The following is a 22375-nucleotide window of genomic DNA, read 5'->3' on the forward strand; positions in this document are numbered from 1 at the left end:
ATAGAAAATCCTTGTAAATTTGCATCCTAACAAAATTAGGTCTCTACCAGCTGGTGAGCAGTTAGGTTTCTTTTAGATCATGTTTGCTATATGTCTAAACAAGAGGCTGACTTCTGCACTATGTGCAAATGAGCCTGAATTGGATGGCATATATTCAAAATCTAGAGTAAGGTATTGGACAAATCAGTGAAGATTTGATTATTTCCTTTCCTTTCCCCCATTGGGCATCCAGCAGTCTCCCAGTGCAAATGTTATTGGCTCCAATTAACATAGCACTTCTAAGTGGCAAATTATCTTTTTTCTTGTAGGTGAAGTGCAAGCCCAAAGTGGGTTACATGAAGAAGCAGCCAGATATTACAAATAACATGCGAGCTATTCTTGTGGACTGGCTAGTGGAGGTTGGTGAAGAATACAAGCTACAAAATGAAACACTGCACTTGGCTGTCAACTACATTGACAGGTTTCTCTCTTCAATGTCAGTGCTAAGAGGGAAACTTCAACTTGTGGGGACTGCAGCCATGTTGCTGGCATCGTAAGTCAACTAAATGTGTTTTGATATTTGTTTACTCATACATAAAATTCTGGCTCTAGAAAAATTAAGCTTTCTCACTCAGGTTTTATAAGCCAGGGAGAACTATCTATGGCTAAGTACAAGACTGGCACTATTACTAGAGACAGATGCCTGGTCATGCTCTTATTTACAAGTGTTCCTGGAATTTAAACATTGCCTATTTTAATATGTAACCAGTGTGTAATTGTTACTATAAAATCTGTGCTAATTTCTTTAAAAAAAGCTGTTGTAAATCATGCAACTATGTGACCCTTCTGATATTGTTGGGATAGCTATTCCCTATCTATGATTTAACACTTTTCTGATGTTTAAAACAAATTGGGGCACCCAGTACAGAACAGGAACTGACCTTTCCTTGTCTGCTTTCAAGGTTTTTTTTCAAGTTGGCATTTGTATTAAAGTGCACCGATACTGACATAACAAATATATAAACACAGGAGGAGGTTGCTAACAGCATTGGCTACTCAGAACAAGGATGATGCACTATAAAATAATGCTTTCCTTTGTACTGTAGAAAATTTGAAGAAATCTACCCTCCTGAAGTTGCAGAATTTGTTTATATCACAGATGACACTTACACAAAGAAGCAAGTCCTCAGGATGGAGCACTTAGTTCTGAAAGTCCTGTCATTTGACCTGGCAGCTCCTACAATAAATCAGTTCCTCACTCAGTACTTCCTACATGAGCCATCTAGTTCCCAAGTGGAAAACCTGGCAATGGTAAGTTTTGTGAATTACTTAGAAAAGCAAACTAAATCTGAGGTGGTTTTGAAAGTGTTTCTGTTTAGTTAACCAAACACTTGTGAGGCTCTCACAATATCTTGTAAGATACAAACTTGTTTTGGAGATACAGCATTTAACAGTTGTCTGTCATTGTATGTGTGGGCTTGATAGCTTATCTCTAAATTATAGCTTCCATAAGGTAAAAACACAGCAGAACATGCATTAACTAGCATGTTAAATAAAATTTGTTGACCTTTTGTTTTCACGGGGGATCTCTTCCAGACCTCCCCCCCAAAGAGATTCACAAGTATTCAAGCCCCATAGGCTTGAATGGGGCATGCCCCATTGAGGATAACAGAGGTCGCCCCTCTGTGAGTAATCACGAATGCTGATCCCAAGTCCGCAAGAAAGGAGGGGCGACTCTACTCATTTTGAACTTCCACCATTTTCCAAATCTGAAATGATCTTGAGAAAAGGCTTGGCTTTGTGTGGTTTGATTGGGACAATGTACAACAATATATTAGTATCACTAATGGATGTTAATAAGCCTTTTTCTCCCTTCTACAGTACTTGGGAGAACTGAGTTTAATTGATGCTGACACATACTTGAAATATTTACCATCATTAATTGCTGCTGCAGCATTTCACATAGCAAACTATACCCTTTCTGGGAAAACTTGGGTAAGTATAAAAACATTTAAGCCTCCTACACACACGTATATTAAGAGAGAACTTTCTAGACATCTATTTCAGCTTGCTACTACATAGAGATTATCTTTGTACGCCTTCCACAGATTACCCAGGCTTTCTGAGGTAAGGCAAGAACAACAGGAAACGGGGCTTTTTTGAACCGGGTCAGCTCTTGGAAAAGTTATACTTGAACTACAATGCAAATCACTTAGCCAGCATGGGTGATGGCAATGGTGATTGCAGGACTCTAGGAGTCCTAGTCCAATAAAACCTTCCTGGGCAAGGTGCCTGGGTAATGAAGATCTTCTAGGAAGGCTTGACCTGACTACTTCATTGATCTCCCCCTGCCCAGGCCTTTTAACCTTATGTGACTTCTGCTCTGAATCTTATTTTGCTCTTTTAGTTTTATCTCTTGAGAAATGACCTGAAAAGGACTGTCAGAAGTCAGTAGGTAAATTCAGTTGACTTTGACCTAGATAAGCCTTGTGCTTGAGGCATGTATGAACATAGAGAAAATGCATTTAACTCATTTACTTTGAATTCAATTATGTCTACCATTCATAGTCTTTTTTTGTTGGAAGACATTAACCAATGAACAGCCAAGTAATAATAATAAAGTCCTGTTAATGTTAATCAGAAGAAAATTCCAGTAAAATGTATGTATGTACATTCCCAGTGTTGCTTAGTTTCATACTCTACCTATAAGCTGACACCTGGATGGTATTTCCTCTATGCACCAGCGCTTCCTATAGAACCTACTTCTCTGTCCCAGTATTATCAACTACTGCTTCCTAGTTGTAAAAGTCTGAAGCCTTTAACCCTGACTATACGCATAGCCAAGATGAAAGATTACCTTTACAGACACCCTTAGATCAGGCTTATTACGCTCTACAAGCATACAAAATTCATACTGCACACAAAGGTAGCCTCAGACTCCTGTTTTTCTTAATCAACTAATCTTACCTCTTAGCAATGTTTATAGGGATGATTCTGAACAAGGAGAGAATAACAGTCTAATGTGCCTTGCTGCTAAAGCTTTCCCTATACTTTATGAAAGGAAGACATGGCTTGTATAATACAGTGTCAAAATCCAGGTTAGTCACATAGTTCTGAAGCTTAGAAATGATTTCTCTGTGTTGACATAAGAAGCTGAGCAAATGTCTGATGTTTCTCATAGACGGATGCTCTTGCTAAAGTGACAGGATACACAATTGAGAATCTTAAGCCTTGCCTCATGGACCTTCACAAAACCTACTATAGAGCTGCACAGCATACTCAACAGTCTATACGGGAGAAATACAAGGCTATAAAGTAAGTACTACACTCTGACTGGAGCTGTTCTTTAATTGTTATGTAGTTATAGGACTGCAGAACTTCCTTGAAATAATTCCTACATAGATAAAATTGACAACTGAACATGATTATCATGCCAGAGAGCATAAATAATAGTTAATGTAAATGCTTTTTTTCCCCCCAGGTACAATGCAGTATCGCTTATTGACCCTCCAGAGAGACTAAACCTATAACAGTCAAATAAGACTTGACATCTCAAAGGTGTATATTGCCCCAAACAGCAAATGTACAGTTTTAAAATTGTATTTAGACTTTGATCACTCTGGTATATTACCATAGAAAATTATGGATATTTTTTACTTTTATAATGTTTTAATGTAAACTTTTGTACATGCAATCTTGTTCTAAGTGCTTAGATGGAGCTTCTTTAACGTTTTGATGAAACAGACTGAAACCATGCTGGTACACCACTTTGGGTGTCACTGTTCTACTTTTTTAAGAGACAAGAGCCATGTCAGTGGAGATTCTGACTCTAAATGACAAATCAAGATAGTGCAGAGGAGTTGATTGACACATACAAGATAACAGTTTTCAGTTTCTCTGCAGACTCCATATATAATTAAGTTGCAGCCACATTTTAGAAAAGTCAACCAGTGCCTAGTAATCTCAGATTTTAAAAATGATGCTACTGTAACACTTCCTGCTTTCAAGAAGTATTACCTGGCTGCTAGATATTTGTACAAGCTGCCAAAGATAGTATCCCTTAGTGTGTGCTATTAAAGTGGCTTCTTAACACATTGCATTAATAGCTTTTGCTCAAACTCATAGTAGCTCGGTTTGGGTGGAACAGGTAGTCTTCCTTTAATACAGGACATAGGTAGCTATTACTTTTCTGAAAATAATTCCTGTGTTATACTCACTGACTGAATTCATAAAGTGGGACTAAGTTTATTCTGTTGCTTTTGAGCAAAGTTCCTGACTTACAAATTTATTCAGTGAGAAAGATAATGCATTGCTCCTAGCTGGTACATGAAGTTAACTTCAGTAAAATTGCTGCTTTCAGTGCATATTGCCTTCATTTACCTGTAGATGGGCATAGTCCTTACTATGGGCAGCTTGTGTAATTGGCAAAAGGCATGGCACAGATAATTATTTTCAGCAGCTGAGACAGGATGGAAGTAGTGGGTGTCTTGTGCAAACTAAATTCTATCTCAAGGACTTCTAAATTGTAAGGGTGGTGAACTTTTTTAGTCATACTCAAATAGAATTGGATTCCTGTAACCAAGAGTAGCACTGCTTGATATGAATGACAAACCAATGCATGGAAAGACCTAAGTGTTAACCATCTTGAAGCTGGTCAATAAAATCCTTGAAAAAGGACTTGGTCTCAGTAATTTGATTGCATATACCAAATACACTCAGAGAGCAATGGTGTCAGTAGCTTTCAGCTGTTGTAGAGGGGGCCAGAAGGCACTTGACTAGAAGAGAGCTAACACTGCCCTTCCACATCTCCAGCAAAACTGCAGCTACATATTGCCTGGATGCCCTCTTGCTGAACAATAAATAGCCATCACACAGCATATGCAAACTGCCAGGGGAGTACTAAATGTGTGTTTTACTGTGTCCAAAAATGAGATGCGTATAGAACTCTGGACTAATTGCACACATGTCACCAACAACTTCCAGCCGCTAATTCCTGACTGTTGGCCATGCTGAATAAGACAAGTTGAAGGTATCAAACTGCACATATGTGGCATGAATTAATACTACTATTAACTCTTGTCTCTACTGCTCAGTCACGGCCCATGCAGGGTCTAAAGCAACTGCCTTCACAGAAACCTTGACTTTTTCCTATCTGGTTGTATTCGGAACTGAAAGTGATTTAATTGACATTGCTGTCATGTGATATACACAAGACCCCAAACTCTGTGAAGGTACAAAATATTTTCCTTTCACTCCCTACTGATGCTGATAGGCTCAAAGCCAGGAACATACACATGATCCTGCATGAATGCCTGAACAGATATATACAGGAAAGTTGCACAGATTTTACTGGATTAACAAGTCATTTATACTGGTTTCCCTACTGCCCTCACTTTACTCCATCTACACAATGCAGGGCCAAAGCCCCAGTTCAACTGCAGACTGTCTTCACAAGGGAAGGCCAGTTCCTCACTGAATAAGCACCCTTGGTTGCATTAAAAAAACTGGAAAATTCTGAGCACCACGACTTAAAAAGAATGTTGACAAGCTGGAGTATGTACAGAGAAGGGTGACCAAAATGGTGGAGGGTCCGGAAACTATGCCCCATGAAGAGTGACTTAGGGAGATGGGTATGTTTAGCCTGGAGAAGAGATGGTTAAGAGGTGATATGAATGCCCTGTTAAAGCGGTGCCATATTGAGGATGGAGCAACCTTGTTTTCTGCTGCTCCACAAAATAGGACACGGAACAATGGATGCAAGCTACAGGAAAAGAAATTCCACCTCAAAATTAGGAGGAACTTACTAACAGTAAGAGCTGTTTGACAAACACATTCCCTCAAGAGTGTGGTGGAGTCTCTTTTGGGCTGGATGGTCATCTGTCAGGAGTGCTTTGATTGTGAGTTCCTGCATGGACTGGATGGCCCAACTACAATTCTATGAAAATCCAGAATGCCAGGCAGCTGTATATATGTGATCAATGTTAGGCTCCTTGTTTTCAACCTTGGAGTAACTTGGGGCACAGCAGGGTGTGTGTATAGACATCTACCTTGCATTGTTCCAGAGTGCCCAGGCAAAACGGTGAATTTGGAACAGCTTCAGAGCCAGAATGCTCTGGAAGCAGCTAAGAGTATTCTGGTCAGTGTAAACCTGACCTGACCCTTATGGTAGGCTTCTGTCCTAACTAATTATGTATTTACAACATGATCACAGAAATAGAGACCAATAAAAAAGGGTTTATTACAAAAAGACTTATGCATAAATTGTTATATCCCTCATAAGGCAAAAACACACCAATACAATTCTTTTCAGCAACATAAGCTATTATAAAGGAATACTGGCTTTGGGCACAAAAAGTCAAATGTACAAAATATCCATTTATTTAGTAACTCTTTTTTTCCCTCTCTTTTTCGAACCTGTTTTTTTACTTATTGTGTCCTGTTTGAGAGAAGTCTCTGTTCTGTGGGGAGAAAAAGGAATTTAAGCATACATTAAAGTCTAGCATTCTGTTGCTAGTGGCTAATCAATGTCTTAATTTCCTGCATATAATTTTCAGTTAAGCCAAGCATATCTGTCTTTAATAGAGGTATGTACATGGACCCATACAGTATTACAATCTTTAGTGCACTTGAGAGCAAAATCACTGATCACTGAATGTGTGCACAAAAGTAAAGTCTTATGCACATGCTTCTCTCTGTCTCATTTCCTACTGCTTTATGCACTACCACCCTATCCCATCTTAAGGATAGCCTGAAGTCCTTAAAAGCTTGCTGATGGGAATAATGCCAAGGCCCTGAGAATACTAAATTTTCTGGGATCAATGGCCTACTGCAGCTGCAGAGTATGGATCTAACATTGCAGAATACATGCTGCTCTATTAATCATGCTGTAGGAGCTGACATCCTGGTTCCAGATTCATTTTTAAGTTACATTAAACAGCACTCTAGTTTCTGCCATCAGTCAGACAACCCAGCTCTATTGGGAGACTGCCAGCCACCTCCCAGGACTAACATGACATCAGGAATGATGCCAGCTTAGCCCTCCAATGAGTTGGAGTGATTTCATTGCTACTCCCTGCCAGTAAGAATATTTGGAATACAGGGAGAAAGAATGGTCTGTTTGTTGGCCAAAGGAGCAAGAGCCATTCAAACGACTACTAGCGAGAGAATACAAGCCTGGTCAAAACCATCTTTCTTGTTAAATACAATAGCGGAAGATTACCTGTTCTTGCGTGTCACTTCTGGTTCTAGAATCACAACATCTTCCTCTTCACTGTCAGATAAAACAATTGCCTCATCTGGAAGTTACAAAAACAACAACACGATCACTATATTCACATTCCAAGGATTGGTTTGTTCAGGACAGTACCCATAGGGTCTTTTCTAAGATAATCCTTACACAATTCTTCCTCCACACATGGAAATTATCCACACCAGCACACTAAATCTCTGGTTAGGTATGGAATCTGGAAAAACCACATGACTTTACAGTTACATATCTTCAAGTTAACTCCTACTGTAGCATTTTCTTAGCAAGGTTTACTCAGGTTTGCCACTGCCTTACTCTAAGTGACGAAGAGAGTGTCAGTGTGGTATTGTGGTTTGAGTACTGGACTATGACTTGAAATCCCTACTCATAGAAACTCACTGGGTGAATACCACTCTCAGCCTCAGAGGGAGGAAAAGGCAAATCTGAATAAATCTACTAGCTGTTAGGGATGCCATACATTGAAAATGACTTGAAGGGACACAACAGCAACAGATCAACCAACAGGATTCCATGACTGAGCAGGTACCACATTCTGGTATTCAGGAGTTCTAGCCCAATACTATATCACGCTGGCTCCCCATGCTACAGCACTCATACCAAAAGCATAGCTTACATATGCTATTTCAAACTACATGATAACTGAAACAGGCTCATTGTTTCCCCAGTTTAGCAACAGCATATTGTCAAATGTAGGCCTGGACCTGTGTAATACCTTGGGTTTCAAAAGGACAGAGCACTTTATTTTTAGGTACAGTATTTGGATTTTGTTTTTATAATAACCTAATATTTTTGTACAAGTCCCATAACATGTCTAGTAGCCATGGCTATGTTGCTGGAAGATTCTGAGAGCTGTAGTCCAAAAAAACATTTTTCCAAAATTTGGCTATTACTGTTCTATTTTTTAACAGGAATCCAATGTAGAACACAGACAAAACATCTATTCCTGGCAAGTTAGAAAATGTTTAAACTAAAAAGGATTCCCATCCGGCTGTAAAAACTTTCTAAATTACCTCCCTGCTGCACATTCAACTGACTAGTATTGCAATCATCCAGTCATATTTCTGAAAGCCAGTATGGCATAGTGCGGTGATGGTGAACCTTTTAGAGGTCGAGTGCCCAAAATGCAACCCAAAACCCACTTATTTATTGCAAAGTGCCATGTCCCTCTGGCTTTCTAATAACAAACTCAGTAAACTGTGCTGGGGCGACGGCACATGTGCCCACAGAGAGTGCTCTGAGTGCCACCTCTGGCACGCGTGCCATAGGTTCACCATCACTGGCATAGTGGTTTGAGCACTAGACTCAATTCTAGGGTTCAATTCCCAGGTTAGCCATGAAACCCACTAAGTAACCTTGGGCAAGTCACATGCTCTCAGCCTCAGGGGAAGGCACTGGCAAACAAAGCTCTGAACAAATGTTGCCAAGAAAACCCCATGATAGGTTAGCCTTAGGGTCACCATAAGTTGGAAACATGTAACACAGCATGCGTTCATATTTCTGTATACTAAGGTATGCATTCTGTATACTCAGGAAGGGTATGCATTGTAGATACAGAACTACTGAAATGGGCTTTCAATGGGCCTGAACAGACAGGCCATAATAAAGCTGCTTCAGGTCACTTTGAAGGTATGCTGTTTAAATGAAACACGCATTGTAAGAAGCCAGAAGCTGCACCAAAGCTTCACTCCAGTCCTTAGGACTGAAGCGTGACTTTAGCACAGCTTCAGGCCTTTTAGGACACATGCATCATTTAAATAGCATACCTCCAAAGTGATTCGAAGCAGCTTTATTTTGCCCTGCCTGTTCAGGCCCAATGTCACCTTCTTATTCCATTTTATCCAAAACATTTTTTTAAAATGCATATTAATTTTAAAAATCATACCAACCTTTCTGATTCCTGGCCCCGACCCCAGCATCTCCTGTTTCCATATTCTGGTCTTCTACTGTTATAGGTTCATCCAGAGCAATTTCATCTTCGTCCTCTTCTCTTTCAGATCCCTCAAAATCTCCCCATGAATTCTCAAGTCCTTCTCCAATCTGGGCTGTGCCAGCAGTCCACAAAACTGGCTTGGTCAAACTAGGCTCATTAAGAAAAACCCTGAAGTTATCAAAAGTTGATTTGATGGGTTTTCTGGCTCAGAAATGCCCTTGACCTTGTGCTGTGTTTTGCTCAAGACTTCAGAGAAACAAAGCCTGTCCTCTCCTGAATGCTCTTCACAGTTATAGTTATAGGATGGAGAAATGCACCACATTATTCTTATAGAAATTGAAAACTCATATTTAAAGAACGTAGCATAATTTATCCACTCTGGGATATCCTTCAACATAATTAATGTTTAGCAGCCATCATTAATTTATTACATACACTGTACAAATATACCTTTTGTCAAAGTTTTGCTAAAGAAGGACAGAAATCTTTCGCAGCAAGAGATATGTCATATTTTCTACTTGGAAAAATGATTTCCCAGTAGTGAGGTGTACTGCTATTGTGGTAACCAAAAGAATAAGTTAGCATCGTATCTGGGTTAATAGCAATAGCAGCTTCATTTATATACCGCTTCATACTGAACTAAGTCTCTAAGCGGTTTACAACTGTAAGCTAATTACCCCCAACAAGCTGGGTACTCATTTTAGCAACCTCAGAAGGATGCAAGCCTAAGTTGAGCTTGAACTGTGGTTGGTATTGAACTCGCAACCTTATGGTTGTCAGTGAGTGGCTGCAGTCCAGGTATTTAATCACTGCGCTGCACGACAAAATTAGTGATGAAAAAAAGACTAGGTTTCTTTGTGAATTCCTGTCGGTGTATTTTTTCCATGTCCCCAGTGGACATATGCTTTCTACACTGGCGAATGTTTGCCTGGTACTAGTCTCCTTGCTAGTCCAATTTTATCGTCTAATGTTCTTCTGTGCATCTTTTTATGTTTACTTATTATAAGCTGCCCAGAGAACTTTATGCTACAGAGCAGCATGCAGAAATCATTACCCCCCCTCAAAAAAAAAGGTTTCTTAAAATTGCTGTTCCTTGCTGGATGCATACCCATCTGCCATCAAAAGCCAAGTCTAGGGCATTCTTCAAACCCCTCCATTCCCAGTTCCCCCATATTTTTTCTCCATTCTATTGTGTGATGATCAGACATTGAGCAGAGTATGTGAAGCAATGTGCAAGGTATAAAATTTAAGCTGCAGCTTATTTTTGTTTATGTTTTGAACTAACCATGAAGTATCTTGGATTTCTGCTCCCTATCACAGCTCTATAGCACTATAATCTTACCATTTTTGGACATTAATTTGTATGAATGTGTGCAGGCACACACAGGAAATATTCTGAGCCACTGAAAGGGAAAGTAATGTTTTGTTGCATACCAGACTTTCTGACACAACTAAGGAAAGGGATCCTTGTGGGCAGCACTCATAAAGGATTTGAGTGCTGCCCACAAGCCCAATAAAGGCCACTCATATAATCACTAACACACACACACATACACACATATATTTAAAAGATACACTTCGGAAGGAGGGAGTGCGTTGGCAATTATTTCTTCAGCTTGCTCTTGTACATCTTTAGTGTCAATCGGGGCTTGTTCTATCTTAAACGCAGTTATTCTTTGGTTAGGAACCGATTCGGCAAATCCACATTTTCCTCCTTCTTTCCTATTAAGAAGGAAAAAGCCAACATCAGCTGAAATGTTCTACAAAATAAAATGTATTTTGATTCTTTATAAATTATTCTCATCATTTTATAAGTGCCTTTTGGAAAAGATTTCTTCCTGTCCTAGAACTCCTTCACAAAGTTAGAGACCAATTAACACCAGTGAGATAAGAAAGCAAGTACAAATACATCAATACAAAAATAGAAGAAATCAATTACATGTCCTTCCTGAATAAAAAATAATTTCCAGAATCCATCAAAAACAGGAAGAAAACTGGGCTTGACATATCACCTTGGAAACAGAATTACACAGCTCTGGTACCATGAATTAAAAGACTCTGTCCTAGGTATAAACCAGTCAGACCATTGCTAAGATGGTTCAGAGAGCAGGCCCTCCAATGTTTATATTACAGGCACAGGCTACGATTCATATGGGCACAGACTATCATTTAACCCAGTGGTCCTTAACTTGTGGTCCATGGACTCATAGGGGGCTGCCATGTTCTCGGGGGTGGAGGGGATGAAGGCTTGACAGTTGCTCAGCCCACTTCCTGCCTGCAGCAGAGCTGCACATGATAGGAGCCAAAGCAAAGACAAGTTGGCTAGCTGAGCCTGTGTGTTGCCTGTCATACGCCTGCTTCAGATCAAGAGGGGGGCAGGCTGAGCAGCTAAACGATAGCAGAGGTGACAGCCAGCCAGTGCACTTCTCTCCCCCCTCCTCCTTTCCAGGGGAAAAACTGGACTCTTAAAAAACCAAGAACTTGAGATGATACAATAGGAGGCAGGCACCAACCTTTTCTTCCAAACTCTTTCCCAACAGTGACATCACCAACAAAAATGGTTTGACTCTCCACCCTTAGGCTGAGGGAACTGAACCTCCCTCACAACTCCTCTATCTGCCACCACCACCACTTCAACTGTTCCTATACCCCCAAACTTGTTCCTAAACTTTAACTTCCTTTTGCACACAAAAAGGAGGAGAGATGATACCACTACATCACCATGCATGGGGTCAGGCATACCACCCTTTTGTAGTGTGCATGCTTCCTGAAGCAACAGGTTGGTGTTTGGAAAGCGTTCACATGCGCATTTCTACACTGAAGGATTATCACAGGGAGAAAGTGGAAAGGGGTGGGTGGGGAACAAGGCAAAAACCTGGGGGGGGGGGGAGGAGCATTCCAGCAAAACACCAGTCCCCAAGAAAGTGCCATGATCCTAGAAGCACACCTTTGCAGTCACTTGTGGAAGAAACCTTTCAACACCCCCCTTTTCTCCTTTCTTCATCTGAAGGGGAGAGGACTGAGATGCAAGAAGGAGGGAGGGAAAGAGTGGTGGGCAGGTGACTGAGCAAAGAAGCAAGCCAAAGGGCCTGGCAAACATCCTCAGAACTGATGTTAGTAGTTGAGCATTTGGAAGCAAAGGCTCCCCCCCCTCCGCCACAACTGAAACTCCAGGGCGACTGACTGCAGTTTGCAGGAAATGGGAACTTCTTTTGGCATGGTCCTAAGAGCTTGCCCTTACGGTTGCTTTGTGGAAGAAACTCCTAGAGCGCACTCACTGGTTGGCTGGTTTGTTCTGTTTGCCTTGCTCAGCCTACACACTACTCTGGCAGCCCCCCTACTCCCACCACTCACTTGGTACATCTTCCCCTTGCCGCCTCTTGTCCTCTGAGTCAGGCCCTCAACAATTATGTTAAGCTTAAGGCCAGCAAGAGGGACATGGTGGCTTAGCAGTTAAGATGCTGACTCTGATGATCACAAGGTCGGCAGATCAGCAGTTCAAGGTCCAAGTGCCAAATGATGGAGTGAGCTCCCATCACTAGTCTCAGCTACTGCCAACCTAGCAGTCACAAAGCATGTAAAAGTAGAAGTAGTAGGTACCACTTCAGTGGAAAGGTAACAGCATTCTATGAATCATGCTGATCACATGAATAGAGTTTTCTTTGACAATGCTAGCTCCCTTGGCTTAGTAACAGAGATGAACACTGCCCCCAACAGACGGACTAGACCAGACCCAACTAGACAATCTTTAAAGGCCAGCTAGAGTGGGAAGGGGGGAAGGAAGTAGGGAAGGAGATGTTTACAGAAGCAGTAACATCCAGCATCCCTTTGCCTTCTTCCCTGCTTCCCCCAACCAACTTCTCTCATGTTAGCTGGCCTTGCCTTAATGTTGTCACTGGGGGCCTGAGAGGGCAGGGGGCAGATGCACCCAGTGAGCAGTGAAGGAATACAAAGTCTACCAGAGAAGTGTGTGGACTAAGTGAGACAAACAAAGCAAGCCAGCCAGAGAAATGGAAAGTGAGTGGACAGAACAGGCAGATCAGCAGTGGGCAAAAGCTGCCTCAGTTGCAGACTGCATACACCATTGGACTGGAGGGGGGCTGTTGGTGGGAAAGAAGAAGCAAAGTGAAGAGAAAGACAACAACACTGCAGGAGATTTTTGCAGCAGTTTTGTCCTAGGAGGCGGACATGGTGAAAGACTTGGAAACCAGCAGTGGAGACAGTGACAAACTTGCCAATAATCAAATTCGTGGTAGTAAAACCCGCAGAAGTTGAAGACCAATTTTACACAAATGCCTTTAACATGTAGCCTTTTCAAAACTCACCTAACTTTCTGGTCATTGTCCAAGGCCTTTTGAATGAGCTCTGTGATTTCTGCTACTTTAACCCCTGTGATTTTGCTACATCTCAGAACCTGCAATAAACCAACAAAAATATGACACAGGGAAACACAAATTTTAAAAAAATCCTAATCACAGATTATGTTTAGTCCATATCAGAGATCACCCAGTTCTTAAATCCTGGGGAAAGAAGATGGGACCCACACAAGGCTCAGAATCCAGATACTGAGAGACCAGTTCACAAGAAAAGATCACAGTATAAACTAAATCATGAAGCACTTGTATCTATGCCATTTAAAAGCTTATGGGAACTGCTCACCTGTTGAATAGTTAAAACTTACATTTTTAAAATTCTGGTGCTTTAATAGAATGGCATGTTTTTTTACAATCTGCAATTTTCACACTGTCACCAACTATATGTGTCCCAGTAGAAGGCTAGTCCAGGTTAAGTAAAAAATTGTTTCATGTAAAATCTTTGCAGATCTTATTCAAATGTATGCCAATTCTTCCATTTTACTCTGCCTTTGCCATATTTATGCTGTACACAAAGCAATGGATCCAGACTTTCTCTTGTGCAAACAGAATGGCTTTCCTGTTCACACGGATTCAAAATCTGGTAGAGGCTTCCCACTGGAAGGAGAGGCATGACTGCTGTTTCTTTTCTGTCCACTCTTTCCTCTAAACACCTCTTCCTATCCCATTCCAGATCAGTGTGGGAAGTGGAGCTGTTGGGGAAAGGAAGGATTTGAGAAAAAACAACAATAACCTTACCATCTCTTAATCCAGGACTAGCAGAACTCTCCTGGCAACTCATTATTTAACTCACTAGTTTTAAATTTCCTATCCAGTTCAATCTAAACAACCTTTTATGATTCTTTATATCATATGATAACGAAGGGCTCAACCAATTATTGGGAGACTGACTATTCATACAGGGTATGATTCACATATAACTTCAGAAATCTTATTACCTGGTCTTTTAACAGCATAATCCCACCACTAGACTGAATTGTACAAATCTCACGGTGCTTATTCATGGCAATCACAAGGAGGCCATCCATAACTCGCTCCTCCTGCTCACTAGGATCCACTAACAAGTAGGTCCTGAAATAATTTTAAACAACAAACATTAAGATCTGTACATAAACAGAGAGAAAAAATGAAAACTCAATGGCTGAGACAATATTTATTTATTTTTATTTTTATAAATGATTAGAAAGATAAAATATTAGGCATATCATTAATGTCATTAATGCAAGTTTTATTTCTATGTACTTTACAAGCACATGTAGATGAGTACTACCACATAAACCAGCCATGTTACCGTGTACAATACTGATTTTTCACATTTTAATTATTTTTCAGACAACTGTCTCCCCAAAAGATTTACATTATCAAAAAGAGGGGGAAAGGGAATGGGGAGAAGCATACCATCATATATTTTTAAAACCTCTCAATTACTGATATTTACACATTAGATGACCAGGTAGAAATAAAAAGATGGAAACAATACACAGAAGAACTACATTAAAAAGATGAAAAGATGACAAATTCATTCAAGGATGTTGAAGCTCAAATTTTAGAAAGTGAAGCTGCATGCAGGGTACTTGGGAGAAAAAAAATCACCAGGAACAGATGGTATACCAATAGAGCTGCTTCAATCTACAGGGACAGAATCTGCTCTACTTCTAACTAAAAGATGTCAACAAATATGGGAAACAAAAGAATGGTCCACAGACTGGAAACACTAAATACACATTTTGGTCCCCAAGAAAGGGAACAGCAGGGATTGCAGTAATTACCATTACACTTATTTCTCATGCAAGATTTTCTATTTCTTAGCTCTTTCAATCAGTCAAGAAATCAGAAGACTATGAGTTGGAAGGGCAGCTATGAAGGAACTAAACAAGATCCTAGAAGTGTCTTTTTTTCCCCACAATACATCATTGAATACTAACGTTAGGATGGTCCATGCCATTGTATTTCGCATTTCTATGTATGGTTGAGAAAGCTGGACAGTGAAGAAAGCTGATATGAAGGAAAAAAAGTCATATGAAGTGTGGTTCTGAAAAAGCTCTGATGATACTATGGACTGCTAAAAAGATAAATAAATGGATCATGGAGCATAGAATCACAGAGCTGAAGCAGACAACCAAGGGAGTGTGTTAGTTAATTAGCTCTTACTGCCACAATGTTCTTCCTATTGTTTAGGTGGAATTTCTTTTCCTATAGTTTGTATCCATTGCTCCATGTCCTAGTCTCTGGAGCAGCAGAATACAAACTTGCCTCATCCTCAACATGACATCCCTTCATATATCTAAACAGGGCTATTATATTACCTCTTAACCTTCTCCTCTCCAGGCTAAGCATCCCCAGCTCCCTAAGTCCCTTCTTACAGGGCACGGTTTCGAGACCTTCAGCAAATCAAGCTTGAACTCTCCCTAGACGCCAAGATGACTAAATTGGCACTTGAGAAGAGATGACTCACTTGAAAATACATAATGGCTGATAAGGTAGAAGGCAGTAGGAAAAGAAGACAACTACATTTCTAATAGATAGACTCAATCAAGGAAGCTATGGCCCTGAGTCTGCATGACCTGTCATTCATAAGGTCAGCAAAAGTCAGTCGACTTGACAGCAGTTAACAGCAACAACTGCCATTTGGTTTATGTGTGTCTGAATCTAGTAATGTTGACAAAATGCTTTTAGCCAATGGACTAATGTTAACTTACCCTTGCTGGAAAAAAGCAAAGCTTACGCAGATAGGCATGTGGTGGATGCTCAGTGGGACAGGATCACGTTCCTCAGGTGTGTACTGAAGAATGCAATATACAACAATATTTTACTTAGCCATTTACATATATAAAGACAAAGCAAAAAATACATAGCTATTTCATGTGCTAGATACAACAAAAGCCTGAAACAAACCTTTTGCATGATAAAGCAAACAAAGCAGTTACATTAGTGAAATTAAATTTCCAGCCCTCCAATAAAAGTGAAAAGAAGATTGTTATACATTATTAAGTTATTCATATGTATTAGTACTACCAGTAGTTATATTTATATTCCCACCAGCAAATTCCAAAGAGCTGAAGGTAGCCTACATGGTTTCCTGCTTGTCTCAATAGAGTCTTAAGTCAACACTGAGAACTCTTCATGTCTTAATGAAGCTACAAGTTTCCAACTCTCACCCTTATATTTTAGGTGACAATCCAAATTTGCTATTACAAATCCAAAATGGCTAGGATACATCTCTGATGTACTGGTGAGATGCTGGTAGGATTTGTAGCCTACCAGCCAATTTTTGATAAACCACCTATGGTACGTTGGGAGTATTGCTAAGAAGGATGGACCTTGATCCAACTGATCTTAAGCAAGAATGTGTACTCAAGATTACTTAATACAAATAAGAAATATTTTAATTATTAAGATCCTCTAAGCATGTTGTCTTAGTTTGTTAATTTTTTTAAAAAAATCTGCATTCTAGTTTTTGAAAAGCAGACCATGCAAAACTGAAATTAATAAACAACGGCCATTTGCAAAAATAATGAAAAGTAAAATACCAGTGTTACTTCTTCTCCTTGCACAGAAACATCTGGCCTCCGAAAGTGACACAGTGCCACAATTGCTGCTATGCTTGCAGCATCAATAATGTTTCCGTTATGATTCAGCACATGCAGATCCACACGAATTTGCCACACCTTAGAAGAAGAAAAAAGGCAATTTAATTCTCTCCACAAGCAATAGAAAGAGTGATGTTGCTGATCAGCAAATATCAGTCCAAAGGCTCTACCCTAATTTGGTCATGCATTTACCGATTATCTTCTTGTTAAAAACTACAGAAAACATGATTCCTGAGCAAGAAGTCAAAACCCATGTGAGTCCAATGGTGTATCTACATGTGAGCATACACCCAATCAAGCCTCAGTGGCTTCCCACAAAGTAGAAAAGAAAAAAAAAGGAGGAAAGGAATATTCAACATTGCTTTTTCAGTTGCACACACTGAAAAATGTTGAGTTCAAGTCACAGCAAAGTAATATCTATAATAATTTTCTTTATCTTTATTTATAGTCTTTAAAAAAACTAAAATACCTTTGCCAAATACTATACATCTTCTTAAGAAATTTAATAATGGTTATAAAGTTGTGTGAGTGTCTAATTTATCTTAATGTACTGCACATTAAAAAATTAATTAGATTCATGATAAAATTGTTGGTAAATCATTACCATCTGTCATTTCAGAAATATCTGATATGTACTGGCCACTGTACAAACACAGAAACTTAAATCTTTGCCTGAGATCTCATAATCCTAAATATTTCCAAGTATATTCAGAATTCACAAGTTTCAATGGGTTTTAAGTTAATTTAAATCCCACTGATATCAAAGATCTTCTCTATAATTAAACCTCAGCTCAGCTCAGAATAAGGAAAGGACTTATGGGTTTGATGGCTTTAGATATATCTTGTAATATTCTTCAGTTTTCAATTACCATGTTTACTTTACTGATGAAAAGTGTGAAGAGGAAAGAAAAAAAGAGACCTATTTAATGAATGGGAATTATATAAGTGTCGTCTCAGAATTCCACAACTGATTCAAGTGGGAACTAACAATATGATTTAGGCCACAGAATTTAATTTATAGCATCATTTGTGTTTATATTTCAAAATTAATGCAATTACACACCTTTTCACCAGCAACAACACAGAGAGATTCAGTATCTATACACTTGGAGTTCCTTAGGCATCTTTCTAATAGCCGATTCAGTTTTACAAGTAACTCAGATTGTCTAGAATTAAACAATAAACCATTAGTTACTAATAGTTGTGAAAGACAAACAAAACATATTAAAGGTAGCACTCCTTGTTGATGTTAAGGTAGAGCAGGGTCACATACCTTCCAGGCTCAAAAGCAGGTGATGCCATAGGAGAGAGTTCAAGATTAAAGAAAAGTATTCCCTCTGTTGCACGATTCGGCTTTGGGGTGACAAGCTCACATGACACTTGTGCAAGAACTCTACAAAAAGAGAAGCCACCACATACACAAACTTTTAGAATAAAATTTCAACTAATTACTGGTTATTTAAATTTTTAAAATAAGGAATTCTAAAATCCACATCTCTTACACAAGGCTGACATTTACTTGATACAGTTAATTAACATGCAAGTAGCACTGCCACATGAAAAGACAGGAAATGATATCACACATACGAATTCCCCAGGTAGCACTAGAAAATGAAGGTGTGGAACACAGCATGTTGCCTTACACTGAGTCAGGCAGATGACCCATCCATCTCAGTATTATTTACACTCCAGGTTTCAGGCAGGGTTTTTTGCCAGCACTACCTAAATTGCTGAAACCTTCATCTTGTGAAGCATGTACTCTATTACTGAGCGATGGCCCTTTCAAACCTGTTTTGCTCATACTCCTTTCATCTGTTCCTTTCCTTTCCATGTTGTAAGGAACAGGACAGTAACTTGGTTGCTCAGGATTTGTCTCAGTTGAGGACTGAGCAAATGAAGACATCAGTTGAAGGTAGATCGATGAATGTGCAACAAGGTAGAACTCAGTTAGCGATGGCTGTATCCCCTATTCTGAGGTACCTAGTTTTTCCAAGTTCCACAATACAGCAGCCATAGTCGACACCAAAGGAAATGCGGAGATTTCTGTAGTCATAACACTGTCGTCCATCCAGACGCTGTAAAATCAAAACAGGGAAGAGTCACAGATGTGAAATGCGGGGCTATGCAGGCGATCAACAAAAATACAGACACAGCTGTGTACAAGGTGAAAAATCACATCACAAAGATTAGATTGACTCGCTTTTACAGTCCTCAGCATTAAGTTTGCCAGCAGTGGACACAGAAGTTTAATGAAAATCCCTCTCCTTAATCCTGCATCTGCATGGCGGCAACTTTCATGGGCTGGCTTTTGTCTACGCAGCAGCCTTTAATAACACTGAAATCCTGGCTGGTAGGAAAACGCTTATTGGTGAAGCTGCAGAATGATACGCTGGGTGCCTTTCACAATGCACAATCAGTGTACTTTGATGCTACTTTAACTGCCATGATGGGATCATATGGAATTCTGGGATCTGTACTTTGATGAGGCACTAGAGCTCTCTTGGAGTACCGATCCCTAAACTGCAAATCCATAGATAGAGTAGGTACTGTACTTTAATTCTTATTTCCCATGTTGATGAAATGTATTGATAATGGATCCTCATGAGAGTGAGGATGGCAGATAAAGGAATATCAAAGTGCTAAAATGTTTCATATAAAGGAGACCAGATTCTCCATCTAGAGAAGTTACCAGAAAGGTAGCAGGCACTCACCAAACCTAATCATTTCCCCAGCTTCTAGCCACAGCGGATTTTGTTGTTAGGTTTCTATAACACAATACTGTACAGTACGGTACTTATTTCCCTGAAATTGTTCTTTGCCACCCTTTTGCACACTTTATTATTTTCTGGAATCACTTTTAGTGTTTAGGGCTGGAGAGAGAACTGTAGAATAGACCAGTAAAAAGTAGGGAATTGGGAGTGGTGATGTTGATTTTGTTGTTGTTGTTTTGTGCCTTCAAGTGGTTTCTGACTTATGGGGACCCTATCAGGGGGTTTCCTTGGCAAGGTTTGTTCTGAGGAGTTTTGCCATTGCCTTCCATTGAGGCCGAGAGAGTGTGACTTGCCCAGGGTCACCCAGTGGCTTTCACAGCTGAGCTGGGAATCGAACCCTGGTCTCCAGAGTCATAGTCCTGTGTGTCAATTGATTGAAAAACGCTGTAATCTTCCACTGGGAGCAAGCCACGTAAGGCAATGATGGCTTCTGAGGCTGCTGTGGGGCCAAGGTGGTGGAGAGATTTGAGCAATGGGCTATGACTCAGGAGACCAGGGATTGATTCCCAGCTCAGCCATGGAAACCCACTGGGAGACATTAGGCAAGTCACACTCTCTCAGCCTCAGGGGAAGAAGGCAAGGGCAAACCTCCTCTGAACAAACCTTGCCAAGGAAACCCCATGATAAGATTTGTGTCAGGGTTACCATAAGTTGGAAATGACTACAAGGCACACAACCACATCATCAACAACAAGAAAAACAGGATAGTGATCCCCAAACTGTACCTTTTAAGAGCTTTTGGACTTCATCTCCCAGAAGCCTCAGCCGTGTTAGCCAATAGCCTGGGATTCTGGGAGATGAAGTCCAAAATCCCCTGAAGGACACAGCTTGGGGACTACACTGGGATAGAATATGATCCTGTGCTCCATCCCAAAAGAGCCATATAGGCCATGCTTATATAAGCTCCTGACACTACCAAGATCATAGACACTCACCTTCCTCTCCTCGATGGCACACAGCAGGAACCGCCTCTCGCAGTTGGACAACGGCGTCTCCTTCATGGCTCCCCTTCCTAAGCCCTGCTGCCTCCACGGCTCTGCTCTGATGACGTCACAAACACGCGACGGAGACGGCGAGGAGCTGGCGCCATTGTAAAAGCGTCACCCAAACCCCTTGCGCTTCCTTAGCAACGCCGTCGTCAAGGGGAGGACAGCGGCCTCTAGGGGAAAAGAGGGGCATTGCAGAAATAACCCCGTTTTGTGGTCCAAAACATATAATCTCACTCAAACCACACTGGTTCTCTCTCAGAACAAACTACAGCTCCCAGGATTCCATAGCGCTGAGCCATCCAAAACACACTGCAGAAATATAATGCAGTTTGAGACCGCTTTGACTGTCCTGGCTCAGGGCTAGGGAATGCTGGGGATTGTAGTTTTATTGTGGCACTCTGTGACAGAGAAAGCTCAATATCTCACAAAACTACACTTCCCTGAATTCCCCAGCATCAAACCAGGGCAGTTAAAGCGGTTTCAAACCGGATTATTTCTGTTTTGGGTGACTCAGGTCCAAAACACACACTACAGAAACAATCCAGTTTGAGGCAGCTTTTGACTGCCCTGGCTCAATGCTGGGGGATTCTGGGAAGTGTAGTTTTGTGGGACATTTAGCCTTCTTATCTGTGAGGGAACTCTGGTGCCACAATAAACTACAACTCCCAGGATTCCCTAGCACTGAGCCAGGGCAATTAAAGCACTCTCAGACTGGATTATTCCTGCAGTGTGTTTTGGATGGCTCATATTTCCAATGGTCTTAGGAACCGATTTTATGGCTGGGGGTCACCACAACATGAGGAATAGTATTAATAATAATAATAATAATAATAATACATTTTATTTATATTTCCCGCCTCTCCCAACAGATCGAGGCGGGATTACAACCATAAAAACAACAACAGCACAACAACAGCATATACATTATATACAGTGAAGCAATAACATCCATCACTCGGAAATTACAAGAATAATAAAACCGTCATTTAAAATACTCAAAGGGCCGCAGCATTAGGAAGGTTGAGGACCACTGGTCCAAAGATATGATATACTAAGGAAGAACAGATCAGCCTCTTCATAGACTCCATCAGTAGTAGCCCAACAGAGGAGCCAAGTTTCAATTACTGAGATCATATCATATAAGGTTGTCCATTGTTAGATGCTAGAGAGTTGCCTTCTCCAAAACAATCCTAGTCTTCGGAAGTTCTTCCTTAAGTTTACTAGGGATTTGATGAACGGTGAAAAGGAAATAGACTGAAGTCTACGAAGCGTACGAAAGCTTATGCTGCCAACTTCTTTCTTTTAGTTAGTCTGAAGGGTGCTACCAGATCTCTCTACATACTGATCCTACAGACTAACATGGCTGTATATCGGTGAACAAGAGAGCACACTTTTTCTGTAGTGATACTTTGCCTTCACATTTCATCCTCTGTTGTTTGTGCAGATGCCAATCTTATTACATTTAAGATTTGTTGA

The 22375-nt window shown here is 40.4% G+C and overlaps 2 protein-coding genes across 3 annotated transcripts in view; one reads left to right on the plus strand and one right to left on the minus strand.

The window, feature by feature from the left end:
• CCNA2 (cyclin A2) overlaps nt 1-4650 on the plus strand; it is an 8597-nt gene extending 3947 nt beyond the window's left edge. Inside the window, exons 4-8 of one of the 2 annotated variants that reach the window (XM_042470888.1) lie at nt 309-532; nt 1086-1290; nt 1861-1974; nt 3161-3294; nt 3461-4650. In XM_042470888.1, the coding sequence (XP_042326822.1) occupies nt 309-532; nt 1086-1290; nt 1861-1974; nt 3161-3294; nt 3461-3509 (726 nt within the window). In that variant the 3' untranslated portion in view covers nt 3510-4650. Of the gene's footprint in view, nt 1-308; nt 533-1085; nt 1291-1860; nt 3078-3160; nt 3295-3460 lie in introns of those variants that run through there. The other variant, XR_006104311.1, reaches the window with a different exon arrangement.
• Nucleotides 4651-6193: 1543 nt separating this feature from the next.
• On the minus strand, nt 6194-21024 carry EXOSC9 (exosome component 9). The gene is made up of 12 exons (XM_042470762.1): nt 20846-21024; nt 19120-19214; nt 18413-18532; nt 18203-18305; nt 17080-17217; nt 16249-16331; nt 14488-14620; nt 13502-13590; nt 10752-10898; nt 9133-9323; nt 7199-7274; nt 6194-6437 (listed from the first exon to the last, which is right to left on the minus strand). Exons 1-12 carry the CDS (start codon nt 20909-20911, stop codon nt 6356-6358), a joined length of 1323 nt encoding a protein of 440 aa, XP_042326696.1. The 5' UTR covers nt 20912-21024; the 3' UTR covers nt 6194-6355.
• Nucleotides 21025-22375: the final 1351 nt, after the last annotated feature.

This window comes from Sceloporus undulatus, chromosome 5 (assembly GCF_019175285.1).
Source record: "Sceloporus undulatus isolate JIND9_A2432 ecotype Alabama chromosome 5, SceUnd_v1.1, whole genome shotgun sequence".
NCBI lineage: Eukaryota > Metazoa > Chordata > Lepidosauria > Squamata > Phrynosomatidae > Sceloporus > Sceloporus undulatus.